The sequence below is a fragment of the Peromyscus eremicus genome, chromosome 13 (genome assembly GCF_949786415.1).
Source record: "Peromyscus eremicus chromosome 13, PerEre_H2_v1, whole genome shotgun sequence".
Lineage (NCBI taxonomy): Eukaryota > Metazoa > Chordata > Mammalia > Rodentia > Cricetidae > Peromyscus > Peromyscus eremicus.
This window is the reverse complement of record NC_081429.1, coordinates 44,548,233-44,575,863: the sequence shown is the minus strand read 5'-3', so window position 1 is coordinate 44,575,863 and position 27,631 is coordinate 44,548,233. Positions and strand designations below refer to the sequence as shown.

Sequence of the window (27,631 nt, the reverse complement as noted above, 5' to 3'; positions counted from 1 at the left end):
TTGGGTTACAAAGATTGACCACATAGATGGATTAGTGTTTTCATAGATTATCATGGAAGTGGCTTTGTCATAAGATTGAGTATGCTATGGACAGGTAACTATTTTGCCCTGTGATGCCCTGTACCATTCTTTGTAATAGCAACACAGTGAGAAGCCATCATCACCTGCCTTTGGGTTCCCAGGCCTCCAGAGCCATGATCTAAATAAACATCTACTATTTATTTATTAGATGGAATGAGCTCATATACTCCAATTTCACTCTATAATTCTTGATTACATGGTTAAACATTATCTTTCTTTTAGTCCTTTTTTATATCATTTATATTTTAACCAAGAAAAGAAAGCACAATTACTGACACCATGTTCTTTTGTTCAGTAAATGGTGTTCTAGATGTAGTAAAAAGATAAATTGCTGAGCTGAGACATAGCTCATTAGTAAAGTACTTACTTAGCTTGTACAGTGTCCTGGATTCAATTCCCAACACTCCAAGGAAAAACTGCTACGCAATACTATGTTGTTTATCCTTCCAGTAATGGCGAATTTATCTCATGCCTACTGTATATTAGACAGCCCTTGCAAAAATGAAAATCCCTTAAGTTAAAAATCTTGCTTGCATCTAATGCCTCTGCTTGCTGTAGTGAAATACTGTTGAGAAATAAGGTCATGAGTCTAGTAGCAAACTATAAATTCCATACAAAACAGACTCATGGTGAGAAATTTTAACAACCAGATATGTTGTCAATAACAAATGGTTTGCTTTGTGGAGCATGTGGAAGATTAAACAGTGATGACCTACTCCATTGTGATTGGTGGATTGTGCCCTTTGTGTAGGTCGGAGGCAGGAAGCATCGCAGATAAAGGCCAGGTATCCTCTGCACCTGAGGAATGTCGAAGCTTCATGTCTGGTCGCCCCTCACAGACGCCAGAACAGTAAGTAGAATAGAATTTTGTCTCCAGTGCAGAGAACTGGGCACTTCACATTGAAACAAAGTTTGTTTTCTAAACTGCTTTGGGGTTTTTGTTTGTTTCTATATTTTGTTTTTATTAGTTTGCTTTCATTTCCTTGAAACATTGCCCTCTGCCCTTCCAATTATATTCCCAATGCCACCAATCATTCCAGGTGAGGCCAAATAACAACCTTTATGCCTATAGAATGGATCTCTAATTGTATTTTCCATCTTGTCTCTCTTGTACTTCTGCATTTCGCTATGCAACAAATAAACATGAAACGTAGTGTGCATTTGAGGCATCATATACTTTCTTATTTAAAAAGTCACAGTTTTAAAATGGATGAATTACTCCTCAATATACTCAATAAATTTTTTTTCTTGAAAAAAAAGAAAGGGTATATTTCAAAAGTGGTGAATTTTACTTGAAATGTAGACTCTACTCCACAGCACTGTGATCTTAGATCCATTCCAGTATTTTAACATCAGTTTATCTCTGGTTTTCATACTGACAAAAATCAAAAGCATCTCACATTAGTGCCTGCAGAAGGTGTGAGGGTTACTATAGATATTAAATACACAGCCTAGGCCCATGTAAGGCTCATGCTATTCATTTTTCTTTGGGGAATTATTTACACACAAGTAGAGTAATGTACATTTCAAATAGATGTTATTGTAAGTGTACAATTTTGCTTCCCAAAGCCCTTACTCAATATTAATTATTGTTCTAGCAATTTTGCAGAATATTCTAGGTATTAGAGTATCCTTCCTTCTCAACTAGTTAGCTGTGAAGTCCACATCAAAATTAGGACTATGCAAATGAAATCTTCAAAACCACGAATGCCCACACAGTTCTTGTGGGCTTCAGAATTGTAGAGATTGTGCCTTTTAGCAGTTAGTCAAGTAAATGGGCCTAGTAACCACATGGATTTATTGCTAAAGCCCTAGAACCAAGATGGACCTTTGCTCATTGTAGAAAATTAATACATATGTTTCAAGAATAAATGAATGGTGTGCATTCAATGTATGAATGGTGTACAATGATTAGAAGATGGAACTATCAGGCTATCATTAAGCTCTCATTTTGTTTCATTTTCATTTAATTCCTTCCTCAAAATTAAAGCTTAGGTTTTCCTTTAAGGATATCCTCAAAGACACAGCAAGGGTCCAAATTTAGCTCCAAATGGGGCATAAAGAATTGGTAAAATAAGTTCCATGTTCAAGTGGCCAAAGGACTCATTAAAAAGCAATAGAGGAGACACGATATTTTCCCCAATTGATATTGGCAACTATTAAAGTGATCTAATAAATGAAAATTTCTAAAAGATCATTTGGATTTTAAAAATAAAATTGGCTGTGCTAACACATGTTTGGGTTTTTTTAGAACTCCAAATATTCTCTTTGTTCAGTGTTCTGTAGACACACCAAATTCCTCTGCATTTGGCGTATGTCTGTTTTAATATGCCTTGCCATTAATATTTCTGCTTGGAATAGTGTCGTGTATCATCAAATATGGAACTTTTCTATCACTTAAATGGGCCCAGGAGGTGATCATACTAAACATCCTTAGTTTAGCCCAGAGAAAGGTGAGAAGTCCCTCTGATAGTCCTGGCTCCTCCTCTACCCTCTTTCTCTCCCTCCCTGTTTACCCTGCTGCTTCTTATTCTTCCTAAATACTCAGCACACTGAGTTGGTCATTCTAATGATGTTTTAATGTGATTGTTTTTCTGATGCTCCTTGCTGCTGATGTAGCAGTTTCTCAGGGAAGTAATAAATGATAGCTTCCCTGAATATTGGAGATTCTCTTCATCTGTGCACTTACAGGCTCTCACCATTGTGCCTCTCCTTCCAAGAAGGCAAGAAGAGCTTGGCACACTGTATTGCCCTCTAAGTAACAGACTAGTCAATTCTAGAAATCTAGTTTAAATATATACCTCTTCATAAATATAATGCCATAGGTTAGAAGAAGAACTTAAAATAACTTAGTCCTTTGATGACATTTGAGAGATAAAATCTGAATTTTGATCTGTCTCCTGAAGATGATTGTATTATGAAATATTGTCCATTTTTGGATCAATTCAGGACTCTATCCTAAAACTTGTAAATAAAAGTTACATAAAAACCCATAAATAAGTGTCATAACACCACTAGAACATTTTTAAGCATCATTTCTTTCCAAACTACAACGGTAATGCATGCTGTTCAAGATGGAAAATATGGAAAACACAGAAAACTGTACAAGGGAAGTTAAAAAATCAAAATACCACTGCTAAAGATACCTCTGTAAACCTTTTGCGTTTTATGCTGAGAACACTTTGGAGCATGCACATGCAAAGTCACAACCAGACATATGATCACATGTGTGACTTCTAAAGGTTATTAACATTATTTTATCCTATTTTACTCATTTGATCATTGCTTTTAACTTTACAATGTGTCATAAATAGTGCCTAAGTCAACCTTCTTCTAAAATATGATTTTTTTTCAACTAAATCATTTTTTTTTATTTTGAGAATACTGGAGCCAAGATAATGTAAAGCCTTTGAATTTTGCCCCTAATAGTACTGGCCTGTCATATTCATCTTAAAACATGACTTATACCAGGAAGGAATTCTGTCTGTAAGGCTGTCATGGGAGAGTTGTGTCTTTACAATGTGCACTGGGAATTGGCTAATGGCATTTGTAGCCAATGAAACAAAAAGTCAAGAATCTATCACCATATGAAAGTCCCACGATATATTCAGCTGTCTTCCTAGACCTAAGACATTGAGATTACATCCATTGTTCAACACTGGCACTCCTGCCTTTTCATGTCTTAGTGTACAGTCCTATCTTTTCCTTGATATTACTTCTTAGAAATTGAATTTCTCAGTCTAGGGGTGTGATATTGACTTTCAAAAACATATCTTGTTGCATAGAACATTAATGTTCCCAAAATACCAAGATATTTTCTCTCTCCAGTGGCAGTATGGTGGGACATTGCTTTTTCCTTCTAACTACCTTAATCTCTGCTAAGTTAGTGGATGAAAAAATGGGAATTTAGCTTATTATTATTATTATTATTATTATTATTATTATTATTATTATTACAAGATAAAGATCTGCGTAATATCAGTCACTTTTCCTAGTTGAAAACCTTCTTTCAGGACTTCTGACTTATTCTTTTGGGTTGGACCTCTATTGTCACTTTGAAACTTGACAACTTTCTTCAACTTAATTAGCTGTAGAATGATATGTTCCCTGAGCACGATGATGAAATTTCAGATTTCATCAAATTGAGAGTTTGAGTGTCAAGTACGATACTGTGTTGCAGTGAGGGGTGGGACATTGCACAAGAGCCAAGATGCTTTGTTGTTGTTGTTGTTTTGTTTTGTTTTGTTTTGTTTTTTCGAGACAGGATTTCTCTGTGTAGCTTTGTGCCTTTCCTGGAACTCGCTTTGGAAACCAGGCTGGCCTCGAACTCACAGAGATCCGCCTGCCTCTGCCTCCCGAGTGCTGGGACTAAAGGTGTGCGCCACCACCGCCAGGCGAGGATGTTTTTTAAAAAGTTAAATATTTACTGGCATTTTAAATGCTTCTGCTATTATGACTCATACTGTAGGTGAACATCTGCAATAGTATTTAGTCTTTTATTAAAGTTGAAAAAAAATGACCACCTCCACTTGGTTGCTGAGACAGCACTGTTTCCAGGAAGAGCTCAGAGTCAACCTTGGTCTCCTGAGGACCACTCTGACTCCCAATCTTCTCATACCCAGCCCATCAAAGAACATTCTGAACCATTTGCCTAAACCCATAGCTGAGGGTAGAGGGGGCACCAAGCTGCTAGATGTTCTTTAACCCTGTACTCTACTTCTCTGTAGCGATGAACAAATGCAAGGGGGCAATCTGGGACGGAAAGACTTCTGGCGGAAGATGTTCAAATCCCAAAGTGCAGCAAGTGACACCAGCAGCCAGTCCGAGCAAGACACTTCAGAATGTACCACAGCTCACTCAGGGAACACCTCAGACCGGCGTGCCCGCTCACGATCCCGCAGAATCTCCTTGCGAAAGAAGTTGAAACTCCCCATAGGTAAAAGTATGTCTGTATTTATTTATAGATTCTCTTATTATCATGTCATCAAATCAATGAGTAATTGAGACAGAGCATGGCAGGCGGGGTGGAGGGTAGGGGGTGCTGAGAAGAAACGCTTTCAAGCTGTGAGCCTTAGGCTGACATCCTTCCATTCATTCATTTATGCTTGTGTTAAATGCAGATATTTCCCAAATGCCTACTACATGCCTCTGCTGTGTGGGAAATACATAGCTCTTGGCTTTGCTGAATTTGAGCAGGAGCCACTTACCACAGTTCATCACACAATTAAGTACAGTTGCAAACTATGAATTTTGTGAAGGAAAAACACATAGTGCTATGAACACAGACAACAAAGCCTGATCTCTACAAAGGAGTGAGGAGGACAGACATTAAAATCTGCCAAATACACAGAAGAAAGAATGAGAGGAACCCAAGGGTAATGTGCAAAGATCCTAGGCTGGGAGGAACTGGAAGGAACCAGTTAAGTGGGAAAATGGCTGGCTCACTGTAGCAGAAGAACAAGCCAGATCGCAGGCAATCAGGGTGGCTCTTCACCATAGCCCTCCATGGTACCATGGCACCACAGTGTTAGGGGGAACACAATAATGCAAGCGAATGAATCTTATAAAAGACATTTGCTCTAGAGGGAATATTTATCAATAAGAGAATCTGACTGAAAGTCCCCTAGTGGCCCAGGCATAAACAAATGAACTTTTAGATTGTATATTAAGCAGAAACAGAGAAATAGACAGATTTGAGAACTGTTTACGTGGTGAAATGTATAGGTTTTCAAGAGATCTGGAGAACTTGTCTAGCATAGGTTCTTGATTATCAGTTTTGTGGAAGGGACATTTATGGAAACCTTACTGTGATTCTCACCCACCCTGGTGGGCCCTGAGTATGCAGAAAATAAGACATGGCCTCTTGTCCTTTTTATATTGTCGTTTCCTGCAGTGAAGGGGACCAGGTCTGTTTGTCCTGCACTTATGTGCTCATGTAGTTTTATAGTTCAACACTGAACATTTTGATTCAAAACATGTATACTAAAAACGACTTGTTTTTGCTTCTATTTATAATAGAGCATGTGACTTTCATGCTAGTTCAGTACATGCTGGCATTTCTATTTAATCCATTTGAAAGCAACTGCTATAATGGCTTAATTTTTCAAAATATCATTAACTAGGAAACTGGCTGAAGCGGTCCTCCCTCTCTGGCCTGGCAGATGGTGTAGAGGACCTCCTGGACATTAGCTCTGTGGATCGCCTGTCTTTCATCAGGCAAAGCTCCAAGGTAAACAGGATATTACTCATGAAGTGAACATCGAGATCACTGATTAAAAACTATTGGGGGCTGAAGAATGGTAAATGCATAGAAAGAGTTACAGAAACTTTGGAGTTGAACAAGTTCAGAAATTAGACAAGCAATAGAAACTAAAATATTTACATAGTAAATCATCATAAGAAAAAACATAAGGAAAGATGCAGTAAATAGCAATACTATATATGAAGGATATAGCAGTGTGACAGAAATTACAGAAATATAGTCAGAATTCTTATGTGCTTTTTTTTGCAAAAATATCAGACAATTATTGGAGTCTACCTACCTCTAACTTCCTTTCTATGCTAAGTTACTTAAGTCTTATTGAGTTGACCTAAAGTCAAAATCATGAAGACATATTAATGCTTTAAAAGAGAATAGAGCCAAATCTGGTGGTGCCTTGAAGAGCTTAGTGTCAGAGTCTTAAGTTCAAGCCCAGCCAGGGCTAAAGAATGACTTCAAGACTAGACTGACTAGCCTGGGCAATTTAGTGAGTTTCTAACTTGAGATAACAAGTCAACAAGAAGGCTAGGGATGTGGCCCAGTGATAGAGCACTTGCCTAGCATGTGTCAGTTCCTGCATTCAGTTCTAGGAGAGTGAAGAAAGAGGGAAAAGGAGAAAAAGAAAGAATGAGGAAGGGAAGGAGAGTAGGGGAGCATATTAGGTTATAAATTGATTTATAAATTTAAGTCACTCTAGTCAATTTTCTCTTTGATCTGATTTTCAACTGTGGTTGAGTTCATGAAGGATGAATAAGGCATTCAGTTTGGACTTCATCCAAATTAACACTACACATGACTGAGTTGTTTAGTAAATTATTTTCATATTCACCTTCTGATCTCTTACCTTGTATTCCTTGCACCTGCAGTTTTAGTGAACATCTTTTTTGGAACATGGGTGCATATTACATGACATCACTTACTAGATGTGTAAGCCAGAGAACAGAATCGTTTTCACATCCTAAACAATTTACTCTTCAAACCAAAGGCTAATATAACCCAGTGATTGGCTGCTGAATGTCTGATGGCTTTCCTTTTCTCCCCAGGTCAAGTTCACTAGTGCTGTCAAGCTCTCTGAAGGTGGGCCAGGGAGTGGGATGGAGAATGGCCGAGAAGAGGAGGAGAATTTCTTCAAGCGTCTTGGTAAATGTCGATAGCCTAAGGATGCCATTCAGCTTTCCTTCTTTTAATTATTTAAATTAACTGCTCTGTTTCTTCTCCTTTTTTTAAACTGTCTCTTTAAAAAAAAAAAGGTCATTTTCTATTTGTATTGTCTTTTCCTTTGTTCTTTAAATGTGTCTTTCACTGCTATCTATAGCTTCTTTATTACTAGTTTTGTGGAAGAGACATTTATGGAAACCTTACTGTGATTCTCACCCCCTGGTGGGCCCTGAGTGTACAGAGAATAAGACATGGCCTCTTGTCTTTGTTAGAATTTGAGAGTCACAGGACCTTCTGTCCACCCACTCTCTGCTTCAGAGTTCTGTTCATCGCGTGGCTGACAGGTGGCCACCCTCCCTCTGCATACTTCCGCTGAGGGGGAGTGTGCAACTTCACAAAGCAATTTGTTCCAGATCCAGACAGCTTTAATTGTTAGGAAATCTTTCTTTATAATCTGAAAATATATTTGCCCATAAACTTGATGATTTGTCCTAGTGATGATATCCATTACCACACATACACAGCTACACATAATACCGTAACCCCTCTTGCTCATTTCCTGTTCTCTCTTTTGATCTCTTTTGACTAAATGTCTTTGGTTTCTTCAGTTTTTATTTCATGGAAGCTTCTCTGGTTCTAGCACATTCTGACTCCTTTTTCTGTGTGTGCATGGGAGATGGTGAGCGTGGTAAACTGTGGAGCTCTAGATGGAATAAAGCAGGCCGTATTTGAAATTAATCAGTGTAGCCAATAACTAAGCCATGGATATAGCAAATGTATGGAGAGAACTTAAAAATATCAGTGTTCTCATCACATAGCTGTTTGTATTGGTCAAATTTTGCTAGTTCATCTTTCTATCAATGAATATCATGATAGGCTTTGATGTAGCCACTATGGAATCTCCATTTCATATGGTTCATTATTTTGCTATATGGAATGCAGTTAGAACACTTGTCCAGGAAAAAAATTAAAGGACAAATTCAAAATCAGTTTGAATTCTCTATCTTTTCTTCATAACTAGACTTTGATGATCCATCTGAAGAGACATGCATTTCCATGCTTTCATCCAAGTTTCTTACTGAGCAGGAAAAAGATACAGTTGTAACCACTAATGTTGAATATGTTTAATTAATAATTTGTGGACATAGCTTTTCAACAAACTATGCCATTAATTTTCTAATAATACATGAATTATTTTCTCATCCCATTACAGAAGTTTCATTAAACTTTACCAGAAATGATGTCCTTGATATCTTTATGATAATGTCAAAAGTTAAGTGTCACCTAGTTTGACGTGATATGTTCTTCATGAAGGCATGATATTTCTTAAGCTTTATTACATCACAAAAAAATCATCCTATCCACTCGACTGTCTCTCAGAATTTAGAACAGACATCAAGTTTTTAGCATAAGGGTTCAAGTGTCTTCCTAGGCTGGAACTTTTGGTCTGTTGTAGATCACTTGTCTAATAGATGAGGATTTAGATTTGATTCTCAGTACTGAAGAAGAAGGGGGAAAACCCCTTGTAAGGCTCTTCCTGACAACCCAGATCTTTGCCAGATTCATCATTTCAGTTCATGCACACTTTATCCACTATGGAATTTCAGAGACAATCTCTCGACTGTTCTGAACCAGCAGCATCATAAAGACAATGTTTCTCTGTTTGCTTTTTGAGAATGATGATAATGTGTGTCCTGAGGTCTGTGCCGTGCTAGCTCCATGTCACCTGGCTGGTGCTGTGACCATGTCTCTAAGTTCTTTCTGCACACTGGAGTGTTAACTTGATGCAACTGTAGCGTAAACCCAAGAGTATTGGGTGGTAAATGTTCCTTGTTAATGAATGTTTTCCATATAATATAGATTTCCAAGAGCTATAGAGTGAATGTTTACATCTATACAAAGTTCATGCTGTTAACTGTGATAACATTCAGAAATGGGATTTTGGGAAGGTGGTTAGATGTGTAAGATCTCATGAGGGTAACACAACCATGTTTGGGTTTTAGTACTCTTATAGAAAAGAGAGATGAGATATCTCTGTGCTCATACAAGGAAAGGCCATTTGGGGGCATAACCAAACCAGAAAGAACCGACTGTACTTCAACCCAGGATCAAACTTGTAGGCCACAGAATTGTGAAGGGTAGATATTAGTGGTTTACAAGTCAGCTGGCCCATGGTATTTCATTATAACTGCCCTAAATGACAAAGGGGCTGGACTCTCCCGATTGTAGACTATTCTCCTTCATGGAGGAGATAAAAATATCTTTGGGTTGTTGTCATTTCCTTTGATTTCCATGCACTCTCTTCTTCAACTGTCAGTCCAAAACCTATGCTCCTACTTTTTCTTATTTCAATTCTGCCAATCTTATTCACCAGCTTAGAGATGCAGCAGTGGAGTAATCAGACCCTACATTGAAGCTGTTTGGTGAAAATCCTGAGTTTTTATCTGTTACATGTCACCAATTAATTCAAATCAAAAATGTGTTCATAGCAAGCACCTTAGAGGTTCAGAGGAAGGGGAAAGAGTGGGAGAGAGTTTTCAGGCCAACAGTACAGAAAATGTACTAGTATGACTTTGATACTTTTTTATGATCCGTTTTGTTCTTTCCTTTCATAATGACACAACCCCTACAGGTTGCCACAGTTTCGATGACCACGTTTCTCCCAACCAAGATGGTGGAAAAAGCAAAAACGTGGTGAATCTGGGAGCAATCCGACAAGGCATGAAACGTTTTCAATTTCTGCTCAACTGCTGTGAGCCAGGGACAATTCCTGATGCATCCATCCTAGCTGCTGCCTTGGACCTAGTAAGTTGCAGAATTTCCCCACCCTTATTCACACTCATGCTAGCAATGGAGGAAAGCATGAATTCCTAGTCTTAACCCTAAGGATGGGTTCATATCTGTTTAGTTTTATCAGAATTAATGTCAAAAAGGGGGAAAAGATGGCAAGGTAAGAGAAGTAAATAAAAAGGGAAATCTTAATAAATCACTAGGAGGTAGCATATGTTAACAATGTCATCATTAGTATGTGAAAGCATTCCAACCTCAGGATGCCTAAGTTGAAAAACCGACCTGACATTTATTAGCTCAATAACTGTAAAATAAGGGTTAATGCTACTACTGAATCTTCTTTGGTATCAGTTACAAAATATTTGACATGTAATTCCTAATTAACAGACATCCATTGAGGTCTTCCTCTGTACCAAACATTGTATTAGCAGCTACAAAGATGCAAAACTTAGATTCAGAACCAAGTTTTGTTTTATCTCTACAGGCTTTCCGTGTCTAGTCATCTGGTCTTCTCAGTGAGTGTTACAGCCTAAGGCTGATGATTGACATTATGGCATACCTAGTGTATTTCCACGGGGAAATCCTGAAACCAGGAAGAACAGCTTATAGTCCCATGGTTGAAAGCCAGCAAAGGATAGACTGGGGCCTTGGCATGTCTTCTGTCCTCAGAGAACCTATATTCTGTACTCTGTTATGTTGATTCTTAATAAAAATGATGTGAAGCTACTTTAAGAATTTGAAAAGCTCCGACAGCTCAGGTGACTTTGATCAAGGTCATATGCTAATTAGTGCTAAAACTGGGATCAGAGCAGAATCTTCTCATTCCATTCAGGACTTTTATAGCAACACCATATGCTTTCTCTGTCAAGCAATTATTTAAATAAATCAAAATTAGTATCAAGACACATTGAAAATATATGTATATGGCCTCCTATAATCAAGTACGTTGTGAATAATTTTTTAATGATTCAAAAAGCATTTGGTCCTTTAAAGATATTTATTATTATAGAAATACATGATAAGAATTTATTATAATAGGAAAACCTGAACTATTTTCAATTTCGAGTATCCACACCACATTCATTTTCCAAACCAATGATTCTTAACATTTGGCAACACTGATTCTTTTAGATTTGGATGAAAGTTGTGAAAATTCTCCCAAGAAAAGCAGTTATAGACAAAATTTAGCACGTATATCAGAAAATTAATGGATTTCCCACAGAACTGCTCTATAAAACCTCAGGAACTCTACCTCAATAAATGTGTCATCACTAGCAAGGAGACTCATCAAGCAACTGGAATTACTTCATTTATATTCATTGATGATGGAAAGCCAGAAGGAACTTGTTCACCATTGCTTCCCATGTGGAAAACTCTTAGCATTTATATTAAGATATGTGGGCCTGCAGAAACACATGGCTTGTCACAGGAAGAACACCCTGAGGGAGCTGAAAAAGAATCTCATTGGAACAAACTAATGCTTGCTTCCAAATCAAGACCATTTTAATTACAATATTGATGGTCAATTTGATATTTAAATTTTCTAGGTGGTGGAGTTTCATTTACTCTCATTAAAATTATTCCATACCTGCCTGATTTCCAACTGCTGTACCCCTTACTTGCTATAGAAATGTGGTACAGGAGTTTTCAGCCACAAAGAGACTCTCTTCATTGTGACTCCTACCATTGGATTGGACAAAAACACAGCAAATAGAGATTTTTTTCCTCATGTCCCTAACTGTAAAGCTGTGACTGGAGAGTTCCCAGATCACTGAGTTCTCATTTCCTCCTTTTCCTGCAGTACCTCCTCTGGCAGTGTTTGTTCTTCCTAATCTCATAAATTCCGTGGTAAACAACAGAAAATGTATGGTTCAGTGCACAATTAATGTCTCTTTGCCTCCAAGCAGAGACACATGTGGAAACACACTGATGGAGTGACCTGTGTAGGGTGGGAAAGGAAATACACTCTTCATCAATAATTATATGTACTGGGGGCAATGTGCAGCCCTGGCACAGTGGGTGGGTGGGGCTAGGAGGGGTTTTCATACCTGGGAGTCTTTAATTCTAGAAAAGACCAAGCATTGTGCCCAAGTTCGGAAACCCAAATCCCAGATGTCAGAATCAGTGAAAACTTAAAGAAGCCAAAGAGTGTCCTTTAACAGGCAATGGAGGTGACTCACTGATTTGCATAAAAGCAAAGGCGATGAAGAAGGTGTTAGAGGAAGAAGAAGAGAGGAAGAGGAGGAGAGAGATGGAGGTTGGCAGAAGAGATAGTAGAGGTTAATAATGACAAGTTTCATTCTGCAGACAGTTTATAGAGCACTTCCCCATTATCTTAGTTGTTGGTGTAAAATCAAACGGATCAGGCCAGGATATGGTCCCCAAATGCAGGCATACTCAGGACCATTCCATAGCTAGGAAAAAGTGGAGAAACTAAATTTGCTAGTAAATGTTGACAAGCAATCTGAGAGAAAGGGATGTGTAGGTAGGTATTTTGTTTTCCTGAATTGAAGTGGCATTTGGTGCTGGCTGTCATTTGTACAGGTGTGACACTGTAATTTGTCAGTATAGATCTAGGTTAGGAGTTCCTCAAAATTACTCTTGTGTTCACAGATTTCCCCTCTGTATTTGGTTTTTCCCAGCATCTAATCCAAACTGCTTCTTATTTTGAATCAAGTCCCCTGTTTTATAATATTTTTATGTGTTCTCTAATGCATTTGTAGTTTTAGTCATGTGTATGATATAGATAAGAATATGGAAACACAAAGATATAGAAAATATAGGTAAACTTACATACATACATACATGCATACATATATATGTATGCATGCACAGATGCATAGATACACAGATACATGGATAGACAGAAACAGGCATGCAGGGGTGCAAGTGCAGATATTCAGATCGAGACATAGTGGTAAAATCTGATTTTTATCAAGTAGTTAACAGCAGAAGTGGAAACATGAACTGGATTTAGAATTATATTATAGTCAATTTTATCCTACCTCTCTTGAACTATTTTGTCCTGTTCCTTTTACCTATGACTTAAATTGAATTCTATATTAAAACATAATTTTTGTTTTCATTGCTTCATTGATCATACAATTTAAATGTGATTTTTTCAAATTGACATTTCTCATCCGAATCAGAAAGTATTACTAGGTAAAGGAAATACCAGAAACTTGCAAAGTCAAATATAACAAAAGAAAGTTTGTTTGTTTTAAATAATCTTACTATTATCATTACAAGCATGAAATTCAAGATCATTGATTTAAGGTCAATGCAGCTATTGCTCATAATCATTTTCTTTAGTATAAATGTATCAAATACAACTGTAATACTTTTTTTTAAAGACATGTTTACAAAAAGGATCCATTTCACACTAAAGTTATATAATCTGCCAACACAAAAGGAAAAAGAAGCAGTCTTGGTACACTTGTGTTTACTGTGTTCACAGTCTATCCTTATTTATCTGGTAGAATTTGTAATGTGTATAGATGATAACTTCTAATTTGGATGTAACTTATTAGCATGAATACAGCTAACAATGATGTCAGTTGGCTTTAGCACCAATTTCTGGGAATATTAACACATCCCATGCGTTGGATTGTAGAATTCTCCCTCATCTGTGATTGGAGAAAATCTAATTCGCATTCAAGTATTTGGCCTTATAAAGAGGTCGAATTAAAGAAAAAAAATCAGTCATATCCATAACAGACCTGAAGCATAGGACATTCCCAGTGATTTTAGGATTCCTACCCTCTGATCTAATGGCATCCCTGTGCCAACCAGAACCGCTGCTGTGTTATGGTGCTTTGTTTTGCTTTCTTCTACTTGACTCTGAAATTTCTTGATGTGTAGTCATACGTTCCTTTCCGTTCAGTATTGGGTTTCTCCTGATGCAGTTAGTGCTAGCTACTACATGAATTTTCACTCAAGAATAGTTTCATTAACTACAGCACAAGTTGTAAATTCATTTCATTTTATCAAGACGTTTTTATGATTTTTTTTTCAGAATTTTGGCAGTTTTGCATGATGCTCCCATAAATGTTAGTGTACATGGGCCTTGATTCAGAATAGTCTGCTAGGTATACAGAAGAATTCAATTTTGATTATAGTTTTGCATTTGGTGTAAAACCCATATTTCATATAACTGCAAGAATTCTACACAGGTGCCAATTGTGTAAGGAAAGTTTGTACTAGTCTGTGTTCTTGCTTCTGCTTTTTACTTGTTCACATCATTGTTTTTACCAGTCTGGTGCCCCAAAGTGACCAACTTTGTATTTCAACATAAGGTTTAAGATGTCCTTACACAGACATGTAATTAATTAGTATCTTTGTCCATCCTTTGCTGAACAATTATTTGTCTTTTGTGGTTAATTTTAGAAGATTGTAGGCAAGGATTGGTGGTGCATTCCTTGAATCCTAGCACTTGGGAGGTAGAGGCAGGCAGATCTCTGTGAGTTTGAGGCCAGCCTGGGCTACAGAGTGAGCTCCAGGACAGCCAGAGATACATAGTAAGATCCTGCCTCAAAACAAACGAACATAATGAATCAAACAAACCAAAAAAATGATTGTAGATGGTGCCAATACTAATTGATCTTCTGGTTTTTTTTTTACAGTGCATCACCTCCTTATTTGTGGCTTTTATTTACTTTATTTATGTGGTGTATTTTAATGAAGAGAATTTTTAATTAATTGAAGATAATTTAATTAATCTGTATTTTCCTTTAGGGCAAGCACATTTTCTTATATTTCCTCTCCAACTCTCTCTCTCTCTCTCTCTCTAAGGGTATGTGTGTGAGTTCATGTGTGAGTACAAGTATGTCACTCACATACATGTCACCCCATATGGAAATCAGAAGACAACACTGAGTATTGGTCCTTGCCTTCCATCTTCCATCCTGTTTGAGTGAGGATCTGTTGTTCACCCCAGGAGCCCTGGAACTACATATGAGCTGGACCACATCTGACTTTATGTACACTCTGGGAATCAGAACTAGGTCCTAAAATTTCCCCAAAGTTTAGCCAATTCTGCTGGCTCCTTCTCCCTTACCCCAATAGTCTTTGCAAACTCATGTTCCCTCTCAAGTAATGCCTCAGCAGAGGGGATTCAGAGGCCAGCCAGCTGGAGTACCTCTCTCAGCCATGGAGTTTTTGAAAACATTTTTTTAACCTCAACTTGAAGCTCCTTCTGTTGGAATTGCTAACAAGTCATAGGCTGACATTTTCTTTCTGCCCTTCCAAGATAGTATTCCATCCCTGTCTTAGTATTCTGTACTGGCAATCAGTACCCAAGGCTGACCCTGTTCTACGCACCTTTAGTATCTTCTGGTGGCTGTTGATAGTTTACGGTTTCACTAAAATGCTTCTGCCATATTTCACCAGATGTTCATGAGGACCCTAATTTTTGCACTTGGAATATATATATATATTCTGGAAAATTCTCAGGTGTTACATCTTTGATATAAGGTCCCCCACATTTTCTCTTTCCTTCTGAACATTGCAGGTACATTCAAGGTCTAATTTTAACCTTGACCGCCTCTTCTATTTCATTTCTTTGTCACTCTTGATACTGTGTCTTAGAAAATGTTCAGATACCACAATCACTTTGCTTCCTCTCTGTCAATTGAGTCTGATCACATGGTTCTTTCATATAATTGAATTAATGTGTCCAGACATAATGTCTGCATGTATATCTATCTATGCATCGTGTGCATACTTGGGGCCTGCAGAGACCAGAACACGATGTTGGATTTCCTGAGACTGAAGTTACAGATGGTTGTGAACTACAGTGTAGGTTCCAGAATTGAACCCATGTCCTCTTGAAGAGTAACCAGGTCTTTTAACTGCTGAGCTATCTCTCCAGCCCCAATCCCACCATTCTTAGTCAAGAGCAAGGCTGACTACCACAGGGTATTTCATAAGGTCCAGATAAACTTTGATTTTCACAACTTGGATTCTGATAAACATCTTATTCATAGTATGCCACCCACAAAATGGCGATGATCCGACCCAAATGTTAATAGTATCAATGACATAAACAAACAAACAAACAAACAAAACTCAACTAACCTGTGTTTTATCCTATATTTGGGGTTTCAAATTTCATGAGCAGTGCTAATTTTTTATTTGTAAAGGTCAATTTAGAGCCAGGGATGGTAGCACATTCCTATAATCACAGCATTCAAAAAACACAGCCTGGGCTACCTAATGAGACCCTTAACTCAAAACAAGCAAACAGAGTTAACTTTACATAGAAGTGTGTAGCCTGACCCCCACCAGCTTGAGACTAGATATTTAATCAGTGGACCGAAAACTCTGAGAGCAAATATTTCTAACTTATCCACCGCTGCCCCATGATTATCTTCTGTGGTCTTCCATCTCACCTTAGAAATAAAAATAAAACAAAAATTAAAATTTTGTCTAGCATCTTTAGGTGTTTTAAATCAAAGAAAGTTTGTCTTACCACCCAGTCCGTTATATGAAATAGAAATAGTAGAAAAAACATCATTTGTTTTTTTAAAATACTGACCCAAAACACAACCATGACTTGAATAAATGGGAAAATGACTAGTCATCCAGACCATGAGTTGAACAATTATGCCTACCCCAGACTGCCCATAGCTACTGTTGAAGTGGACAGAGGCAGCTTGTCATTTAATGAGTCTGTTAGGCAGTGATCTCAGTCAGGGACAGAATTCAATACCAGCAAAGTAATAAACATCGACTCAGAAACATATGCCCTCTGGCAAAAAAAAAAAAAAAAAAGAAAGGAAAGAAAGAAAAAAATTCTAACACATACTGAGACCCATAAAAACTGCTTATTCCCACTGGTTTTAAATAAACATATCTCACAGCAGCAAGCACTTTATATTTTATTGTAAGGCAATAAAAATTATGTGATTCCTCAGGGACCATCATAAAATATTTAGCTTTCAAAAAAATAGGTAGTTCCTGTGCAGTGTTATGTGAATTTTCAGAATCTGTTGGGGTTTCTTCTCATATAACAAGCTAAGATAAGCCCCTGAGGGAAAGGAATGTATTGTAATTATACCCTCCAATTAACTGTTGTGTCCTGGTAAATATATTTCTAGGTCCCCAGGCAAAAGACAGCCCAGCTGTTTTGTTTAGTATCCCAATTTTCTGCTTCACCGTCACAAAGGAAGCATTCAATACATATAACAATCATAAAAATCCAGGCGAAAGAGCAAAAAAGAAAAAAATCAAGGAAAGGTTCTGGATGCAGGAAGTTTTCTAGTTCCAGATGCAGAATGTTGAAGAAATTCAGACTGCACAGTGACAATGTCATGATTTCATGTGACTTTGACTAGATAACTCGATAGCCATCAAAAAATATACCTTCCATTCAAGCAGGAGAGCTTTTTGAAATTGCTGATACTCCACTTTCTTATTTAAACTTTGTGTTTGGAGATTCTAATTCATATAATTTAGCTTAATATGGTTTGGTTTTCCACTTAAAATGGTTCTACGAAACTGTAGCATAGTGGAATAGAAACTTGGCGCAGCTGTAGGAGCTGAAATGTCACCTGGACAGACAGATTAATAAGAAAGAAGACATTTTATTTATTTATTTATTTGTTTGTTTTTTCGAGACAGGGTTTCTCTGTGTAGCTTTGAAGCCTGTCCTGGAACACACTCTGTAGCCCAGGCTGGCCTCGAACTCACAGAGATCTGCCTGCCTCTGCCTCCCGAGGGCTGGGATTAAAGGTGTGTGCCACCACTGCCTGGCAAGAAGACCTTTTAATATATTGACCTCCATGCTGTCAGCTTTGGGTTTTTGATTTTTTAAATGTTTTTAAAAATTTTAATTAAAATACAGTTACAACATTTTCCCCTTCCCATCTCTCATGTCTCTTCCTTCCAACACCTCCCATCTCTCCTGTTTCTCCTCACTCACTGCCAAATTGAAAGCCTCTTTTTCTTTGAATATATATATGTATATGTATACACACATATATATGTATATGCATGTGTACACACACACATATGTATGCATACATACATAAATTATGTACATTTAATGTTTGTTGCTTTGTGTATATGATTTCAGGCCGGACCACTTGGTGCTGGATAACCAATTACAGGGCTCATACATGGGAAAGACTAACTCTCCCTCCTTCAACAATCATTAGTTTCACACGGTTCTTTGTCTGGAAGCCTGGTGAGATTTTTCTGCTTCTGTGTTAGCATGTCTGTTGGTTTTCCTTGTTCAGGTCTTGTTTAGCAGCCATACGATTGTGATATGGATGCAACATCCCTGTCTAAGAGACACAATCTTGCAGTAGCTTTCTTGGTTCTCCAGCCCTTATAATCTTCCTGTCCCTTCTTTCACAAGTTTCCTGAGCCTTAGGTGCAAGTGTTGTGTTGTAGATGTATCTGTTGGAGCTAGGTACCTGATGACCAGTTGATCTCTTTATTTTGATGAATTGTATTCTGTAATGGTCTCCCTCTGCTGCAAAGAGATTCTTTGGTGAGGGGTGTTTTAGTTAACATAGTGAAGAGACACCATATCTTAGTTGCTTTGAAGAGACACTATGACTATGGCAACACTTATAAAGGAAAACATTTAATTGGGGCTGGCTTACAGTTCAGAAGTTTAGTCCATTGTCATCATGGTAGGAAGCATGGCAGCATGCAGGCAGACATGGTGCTGGAGAGGAGCTCTGAGAGTTCTATATCCAGATCCACAAGCAGGGGGAGAGAGAGAGAGAGAGAGAGAGAGAGAGAGAGAGAGAGAGAGAGAGAGAGAGAGAGAGGCTTGAGCATTTGAAACACCAAAGCCCACCCCCAGTGACACACTTCTTCCAACAAGGTCACACCTACTCCAACAAGGCCACGCCCTAAGTATGCAAATATATGAGCCTATAGGGGCCGTTTCTATTCAAACCACACAAGGGATGAGAGTTATGCTTATCTGTGGGTAGGTTTAGTTTAATATGCAGTTAGGAATTATACTGATCCAGTAAAGTGGCAATAGTTGGTTCTCCTCTAAGACCTGCAACCTCAGTGGCTCCAGGAAGCTGGGTACCAGGTTTCCGATACCAGACATGATTTCCCTTTGGTTGTTAGGGCCGTAGAAGTCCAATTAGCCAGCTGTTGGGTACCACCAAGATGTGAGAGTCATCTTTAGGAGTTTCTTGCCATGCTGGTCATTGTTGTGGTTCATAAGTATCACAGCTGGGTGAGACTTTGATTGTTTTCCCCCCTGGAAGCTTGTATTCTGTCTTCTGGTACTGTGAAAAGAGGAGGCTTTCAGGCCAGACCCAGCTTGAACCTTCTGAATCCTATGTCCTAAGTGTGTGAAGCCTTCAGCAACCTCTGGGAGGCAACCAAGTCTAAAAACAATAGACTAAATTGTCTGGTGGCAGTGTGTCTCTTGGACTACCCCTACCAACAACTCTAAAGGAGGTTTCTCATGCCTGTTACTTAGTGTTTTGTCATATACTCTGTGGTTCTTATTAGGAGCATTGTCATCCTAAGTGGCATAATTGGTTTCATTGTATGTGTGTTTTACATATATATATATATTAGGTAAATATAAGAAAATATAATTCTTTAACGGCTTAGTGTTATTTGTCCTTCCTCCTGCTAAACCTGAAAATTGTGGGAATGACTGAATCCATGATTGTCCAGTTGAAGCAAGCTTTATTAAAGACTGGCCAGGAAGATGGACAGTGGCCAGATCCATACCCAGGATTGCTAGAGAAATGGCATGAATTAGGTCAGCCAAACCCATGAGGCTGTGTACTTTCTGCTTTTTTCCAGTCCGGGCCGAGTATACATCTTGATGTACTTCCTGCCTACGTAACTCCTGCCCTTGTGTGATAAAGTACATTGTGTGCAGCTGGGGCAACCAACCTTGTTTATAGACATCAAAACCGGTGACTTGTTATCTTACACGAACAACAGCCTCCAGCAATCCAAGAAGTTATGTGTCCTTGGGCAAGTAGTGCTTATAGGTTGACTTTAGCCTTGTACTCCCTCTCTCCCCCTCTGCAGCTCTCCCCAATTAAATACAATGTTTTCCCCATTTCCCCTGCATATCACCTGTATCCTGTTATTTCCCTCTCTAGACCAGTGTTGACATTCATTGTAACCAGGCCTTTGATACTTGATGGTCTTTTTTAGCCATGCAGCATTTGCTTGATTTGTTCCCCATCCCCTTGAGTTATCTTTCTCCCTGATGTGAATCCATCCATCTCCACTACATCATACCTCCATATTTTATTGGTCCTGCAGATTGTACTGAACTGTAAGAGTGAAACTCCATCAGAAGGGAAACCTTGGCTTTCCTTAGTGGCTAGGAAGAATCCTCTGTTCTAGGTAGTCTATAGTCCTGCCTCCCCAAATCTCCCCTTCTCAAAACTGTGATTTAAATAGTACTTTAAAAAAATACTCATCACAGCCATATCCATAGTAGAATACCTTAGATTTTGTTGCACACATGTTCTGTATTTATTTTTATTGCTTAGCATCTTCTACTAGAAGGCATAGTAGTTATCTTTGGCTTTGTGCCTCAGCATCCCCCTCAACTTCCTGAATAGAAATATTCACAAGGCACGTCTTCAGTCCCAGCATTCAGGAGGCAGAGGGAGCAGATCTCTGTGAGTCTGAGGCCAGTTTGTCTCAAAGAACAGAAGTGGAGGATATGAATACTTAATGCTTTAGGAACTGACATAATTCACAACATCTTGAATATAGAATTCCCAAGCCTGCCTCCCATTTACCAGGATTATGAGGATTATTAAAAAAGGGATACCATTTGAATGATTCTTTATTCAAGCTGTGGCAGTTCTCAGTGATACTGGATTTTATAGCATGTATCAAAACCATTGGATAATATAACCAGTCTCACTCCTTGTGTTGAGTTGTATAATGAAGAGAATATATCCTCAAATTGATCTAAATTGCATTTCCAAACTTCAAACTGCCAAGGCTAGTAACTATATGCTGGTAACATCTGGGTTTTATCATTCTAAATTTTTGAAAGTAGAAAACTGAAATTTCTGTTCATCTGAAACCACTTCAAGGTTCTTATACCTCTTCACGTACGTCCATCCATCAGTTGTTCATTCCTTCATCAGCCCATAGTTAGGGGTGGTGAAAAGACTCTCTGCCCCATGTAACTAGTCTAAGTTGAGTTTTTACCTTTAATCCTATAAAAGTCAGAGTTCACTGTACAGTGCTCTGCCATGGGTGTTCTTTCTGTCTCCTGTCATTAAGCATTGAGTTCACATTGTTTTATAATGAGAATCTGTCACAGTCTGACAGGAAGAAAATAAATTTACAGTGCTGGGCTTGCCCTCCTGCCTGGCATTCATATTCTAGAGACAGATGTCTCAGCCCTTTTCAGATGCAGGCCAGCACATCCGATGTGCTTAGTAAACATTTACATGGGAAGACTCAGTATTCAGACCATGTGCAACAGCATCATCGTATTCATGCCTCTCCTGAAGACTCCTAGCATTGAATAATGGACTCTCCCAATGACCTGTTTCCATATCTTGGCCTCTGTACAGACTTTCATCACTTATCACTCGTGTATGAATAACAGATTCTTAACACAGTGTTCATCTGGTATTTTGTCTTTTCATCTATATTAACTTTCTGTCTCCTGTCAATGAGGTCTGAAAAATTAAGCCCCTCTGTAAATGTGGTTCTTAACTAGAATTTTTATGATGCATTACTGTAATTATTTTCCTTTAAAAATGTTTTTAGATTTAAGTTTATAGAATTCTTGATAGCTGTGTTTAAGCTTTAGATAAGGGGGTTGTAATTTACTTTAATCATCTAAAGGAGCATAAAAACAGAGAAGATTTCTCAGTGGCGATGGTTGCCAGAATCTTACAGGTGGAGCAGGAACGTGAAGGCTGCAGGTCGTGGGAACAGCACTTCTGGAAAGATATGAGATCTCATCTGTAGGAAACTGCTTCTTTTTTTTGATTCACTTAGATTGTACAGCACTTGAGACGGGAATAGACTGGGAGGTAAACCAAGTCACAAAGGTTGAACATCATTTTTCATTATACAGAACTGCAATATGTTTTAAATAGTAGAATGCATATAATATGTGTTAAAAAATATTGTATTTACTGATTGATTTTTATTCTTAAATGCATTCTACCTACACCCCCCCAATTCTCTTTTAGTAAGATCTTTGAATATAAATTAAGACAATATAAATATGAAGACAAAAACAGCATAGATGTGGGAATGGGAGAACATCAGATTGGATACTGTATGTTCACCTTCACAGTCCAGGTTATATGGAAAACATGTTGGGTTTTTTTTTAAGACTCTTAAAATGAGGGTATTATTTCTTGATCATAGTGTTGTTATATAATTTGTAAGAAGTCAACTGTGACATATCTCTATACATTAATATTTATTTTAGCATTATAGATTGAATTGTTCTAAACTTTGTTGGTTAAAATGATGAAAAAAATTCGCCGGGCGGCAGTGGCGCACGCCTTTAATCCTAGCACTCGGGAGGCAGAGGCAGGCAGATCTCTGTGAGTTCGAGGCCAGCCTGGTCTACCGAGTGAGATCTAGGACAGGCACCAAAACTACACAGAGAAACCCTGTCTTGAAAAAACAAAAAACAAAAACAAAAAACAACAACAAAAAATTCTTTTCAACCTGAGAATCTGTGATCACTGACAGCCCAGAGTTACTGAGTGACCCAGCGGTGGTGGTGGCAATGTGACTTTAAAAAAAAAAAAATGGCACAACAGGCTCATACAGACCTGTGTGACATGCACTGCCACCTGAGGCCATGGCATCATACAGGCCCAAACTGCAGCCTGGGCCATGTCTGGGTCCGTGTCCCTGCCACAGCCAAGGTCTGCATTGATGTCCATGGTACCTGTTACCACCAAAGATGATGAGGACAGGTCTGCACAGAGTTGATCCTGCTCCTTACTGGCTGTACACTAGGGAGAACTGGCCTTGTACCTCACCAACCACAGCACTCAGGAGAGCAGGCCCTGCACCTTGCCTGGGCAGCACAGTAGAGCTGACCCCATTGACAGGGTACTGGTGAGCTGGCCCTGAAGGTGTGAGAGTGGGAGACCCAGCCCCACTATCTGTCTGTCACAAGGTGGTGTGGGCAAGGGAGAGATGCCCTTCCCCATCCTCCAACCCTCCATGTCTATGGTAGGTGGGAGAGCTGGCCCTGCCCCTCACCAGCTGCAGCACTCCAGAGAGTGGGCCTTGTTACCTGGTGCGTTGGGTGAGCTAGCCAGGGCAGTGCAGGAGAGCTTACCCAGGTGTCAGGATGAGAGAAAACTACCCAGCTACCACCCAGACACAGAACCAAGGCTATGAATTAGCCTGTCCTAATATCCACCTCATCTATGAACTTCTAGAGCATGTGAAGGGGCCAGACCTGCCTTTCCAAAGCTGCAGGATCTCCACGACATAAGGCAACACTAGTATATCCAAGAGGAGTCCCAGTGAGGGCCCAGTATCTAGTGTAGCAGAAGCCAGAGGCCTCGAACCAGACCAACGACTCATTGCAATGAACACTTATGAATAAAGATGTATGGACTAAAGGGTATCCTGTGTGACTCACTGTCACACTACAACATCCACATTGAGACTTTTTTGTTTTGTTTTGGTTTGGTTTGGTTTGGTTTGGTTTTGGTTTGTTGGATGATTAATTTGGGGTTTTGTTTGTTTGTTTTTTGATTTTTGGTTTTTCTTTTAAATTTTATTTTATTTTGGGGCAGAGGTTGTAAGGGCAGAAGGCAAATATGAGGGGTTGGGAGATGAATGGGATCAGGATGCATGATGTGAAAGCCACAAAGAATCAATAAAAAGTTAAAAAAAAAACTGGCACAGGTAAAAATCAAAGGTAACACTTTGTATTTTTCTTATGACCCACTGATGACCTCCTCCTCCTCTATTCCTCTCCCTCCTCCTTCTCCTCCTCTTCCTTCTCCTCTCTTCTTTCTCTTCTTCCCCTTCTCCATCTTTCCCACACCCTTGCCTCCATACATGCTTGTTAGCTTTTAAAGAGTTCAGCAGAGTATCTCATTTTTCCAGGTTGTGAGTATCAAACCTACCACTTTTATGTTTAAAACCACATCTTTGCATGTCAAGAGGGAGTCATGCTTTTTATTTTCCTGAAAAAAAATATTCTGTTTATCATTTATCAATTAAATAATTTCCTCTTTTCTCTAATATTTTCAACTAAAATGATACTTCTTGAGCAGAATTTGGTCTGTTATACAGGAAAAAGATTAATTCAACAAAATCTTCCTCTTCCTTTTTCTAATACTCAAAGTGTGCAAAACAAAAACAAACAAAAAACAAAACAGTTCATCTCCTGAAACTTGTGAGTGGTCTTAGATAACATGCCAGTGTAGGGTCAATGTAACAGCACCCTAGATTGGAGTAAGATTCATTCTAGACATGGAGCATTTGCTTATTCATGTTAAAGGTTTATGCTTTTTGAAACTTCTTATTTAAAAGCTTTGGAAGGTCATTCACACATACCTTCAAGTCCTGGTTGTCCTATTCTGGTGTGTTATTATTTTATTGTGTTTTATTATTATTTTATAGATGCCTGTATTCTTATGAGAAAGAGAAAGAAAGAATGTGAATTTGGGTAGGTAGGGAGTTGGGAAGATCTGGGAAGAGTTGGGGGAGAGAAAACCATAATCTGAATATTTTGTATGACAAGAATCTATTTTCAATTATATATATATATATATATATATATACATCATATATATATATATATATTGAAATATATAGTGAAAGCATGTGATCCGTTGAGAACTGAGAAGGTTAAAGTAGCATGGGCCCTCTTAGGATACCGAATTCCTTGATGTGTACAGCGCCTTTGAGTTTGAGATTTCATTTTCAGATTTTCCACGACTGTGCTGATGCCATCCTGAGAAGTGTGGCCAAGGTAAATTAAAACACCAGGACTGATGTATACCAGGAAGCTCAGTCATTCCACTTGAGGCCAATTTAAAGAAATTGGTTATTAATCCCACATTGTTCTTTCCTTACTCCTTCTCAGGAAGCCCCTGTGGTGGCCAGAGCAGCTCTGTTTCTGGAATGTGCCCGTTTTGTTCACCGGTGCAACCGGGGCAACTGGCCAGAGTGGATGAAAGGGCACCATGTGAACATCACCAAGAAAGGCCTTTCCCGGGGCAGGTCTCCCATCGTGGGCAACAAGCGGAACCAGAAGCTGCAGTGGAATGCTGCCAAGCTCTTCTACCAGTGGGGAGATGTGAGCCTTTGTCTTTCTTCTGTAAAACCTCGGGCGTTCGAGTGAAATGAAATTTCTCTTAGGGAATTTGTTTATTGTCTGTTATATTCCAGGTACCGAATGAACGCTTTGGGGGGAAAGTAATCATTTAATCTCTCCCAACAAATCTATAAGGCTGAATATTACTGTTTTGTTTTATAGTTAAGGACACTGAGGTTTATACAGGGGCAAGTAACTTGGCAGGTTGCATATAGTTGAAATAATCATTATTTCATCTCCCATGTTGGATTCCAAAGCCTTGGTTTTAATTACTGAATTCAAGAACCATCTTTGTGATCAAATCATTATAAAAAATACTTAGATCCTAGAAGCATAATTTCTTTTCTTTTTAAAGTTTTAATGTTTTTAGTCTTTGGCAATTTTATGTATGAGTATACTGGCTTTACACATTTTCACCTCCTACCAATGATCATCTCAGACCCCCTTTCCCCTTGAAGCCCTTCCCCCCAAGAAGCCCCTGCTATTTTGATTATTTTTCTTCACTTGCTGAGTTTCATGGTGGGTACTTTGTGGTTGTGAGTATGAGGGATGCTATTTATCAGAACATGGGCTACTTTAGCTCGGACCACACCGCTGAAGAAATGGTATCCTTCCCAGCACCTGTTTATCACCCAGAGTCTCTCCCCTTTAATTTCATAGAGATTTTCTTCTTTCCCTAATGTGCCATCTATGAATATAGGCATATGTATGAATAAGTGAATAACTAAGAAATGAACAACTCAGATTTAAGAATCCTAATAAAATGGACCCTTATGGTGCCAACTTCCTCACTCTAGGAAGGGAGAAAGTGAAGAATTAAAACAAATTCAAGAAGACTAAGGTTTTTATTATTATTTTTTCTGCTAATTTTAAGCGGAAAGAAACACAAATGCATATAAAGGGTTCAATATCCCTATATTACTAGTATAAATTCCCTCAGTGGCTCCGAATTCAAGAATCATCTTTGTGATCAAATTATTGCTACCAATATAAAATATTTATATCCTGGAAGCATAATTTTTCTTTTTAAAATTTTAATGTTTTTATTCCTTATCAGTGTTATGTATGTATATAGTGGTTGTATGCATTTTCACCTCCTATCCATTATCATCTCTCGACCCCTTCTTCCCCCTGAAACTTATCAACTAATGTCACTAATTCGGGATTTTTCTCCTTCTGGTCTTTCTTCATCTCTCTTCCATAGTAATTCAGAAGGCACACACTGTGCCAAGATGGTGTGCTCTCTGTCCGTAAACATGAAAACATGAATCTCTCTCTCTCTCTTCTTGCATTTTCTTTGATTTGTCTTATATAACCATCTTATGTAGAAAAAAAAATATGTGAGGTTTGTTTCACAGACATCAGACAGTGCTCTTTATTAATGCTAACCTTCATGTTCTATGCTTGGCATTGCCTTTTCCCAGATTCTGTTGCACAGTTTATATGAGAGAAAACCTTCTTCCTATGTAGCATCCAGTCTTTAGAAATCAGTGAGTCAAGTTGCATAACTCCATTATATTTTTCCTACATTCTGTTATGCTTAATTTAATACTAAACGCAAGAGTTTGCACAAGTCAAGCAGTATAGTCAAAATGTATATCATGAGACACGAAGATACACCAGAGCCACAGGAGCAAAAGGAAGGAAGATTCTTCATTGAATGTCTGCCACCATGTGCCTAGCATAACATCAGCATTCATAATTATAAGATGAAGCTTCGCTAGACAGGAAACCAAATATACCAAGCCTGAGTTCTAAACTTCTTCTCCCACTGAAACCTTGACTTCGTGCTTGTTGTCTAAATTCCTTGTTTCCCCATAGACTCACTGTGGACTAATTTCCTAAGTCCTTTTTACCAGATTTTAAATTAACTGAAGTTGAAATGATAGTACAGTTAGTGAAGTATTTGCCTGTGGGGACTTAAGTTCAATCTCCAAAACTCACACAAGAAGAAAACCAAGCATGATAGCACACTTGAATTCCCAGTGCTGGGAGGCAAGGCAGGTGGATCCCAGAGATATTAGCCACCAGCCTAGTTTAACCAGTGAGCTCCAGGC

The 27,631-nt window shown here is 38.5% G+C and overlaps 1 protein-coding gene across 1 annotated transcript in view; it reads left to right on the top strand.

The window, feature by feature from the left end:
• Unc80 (unc-80 homolog, NALCN channel complex subunit) overlaps positions 1-27,631 on the top strand; it is a 180,390-nt gene that overhangs the window by 52,744 nt on the left and 100,015 nt on the right. The window contains 6 exon segments of the mRNA XM_059278011.1: positions 833-931; positions 4,809-5,023; positions 6,204-6,310; positions 7,384-7,480; positions 10,131-10,303; positions 25,344-25,556. Coding sequence (XP_059133994.1) covers positions 833-931; positions 4,809-5,023; positions 6,204-6,310; positions 7,384-7,480; positions 10,131-10,303; positions 25,344-25,556 — 904 coding nt within the window.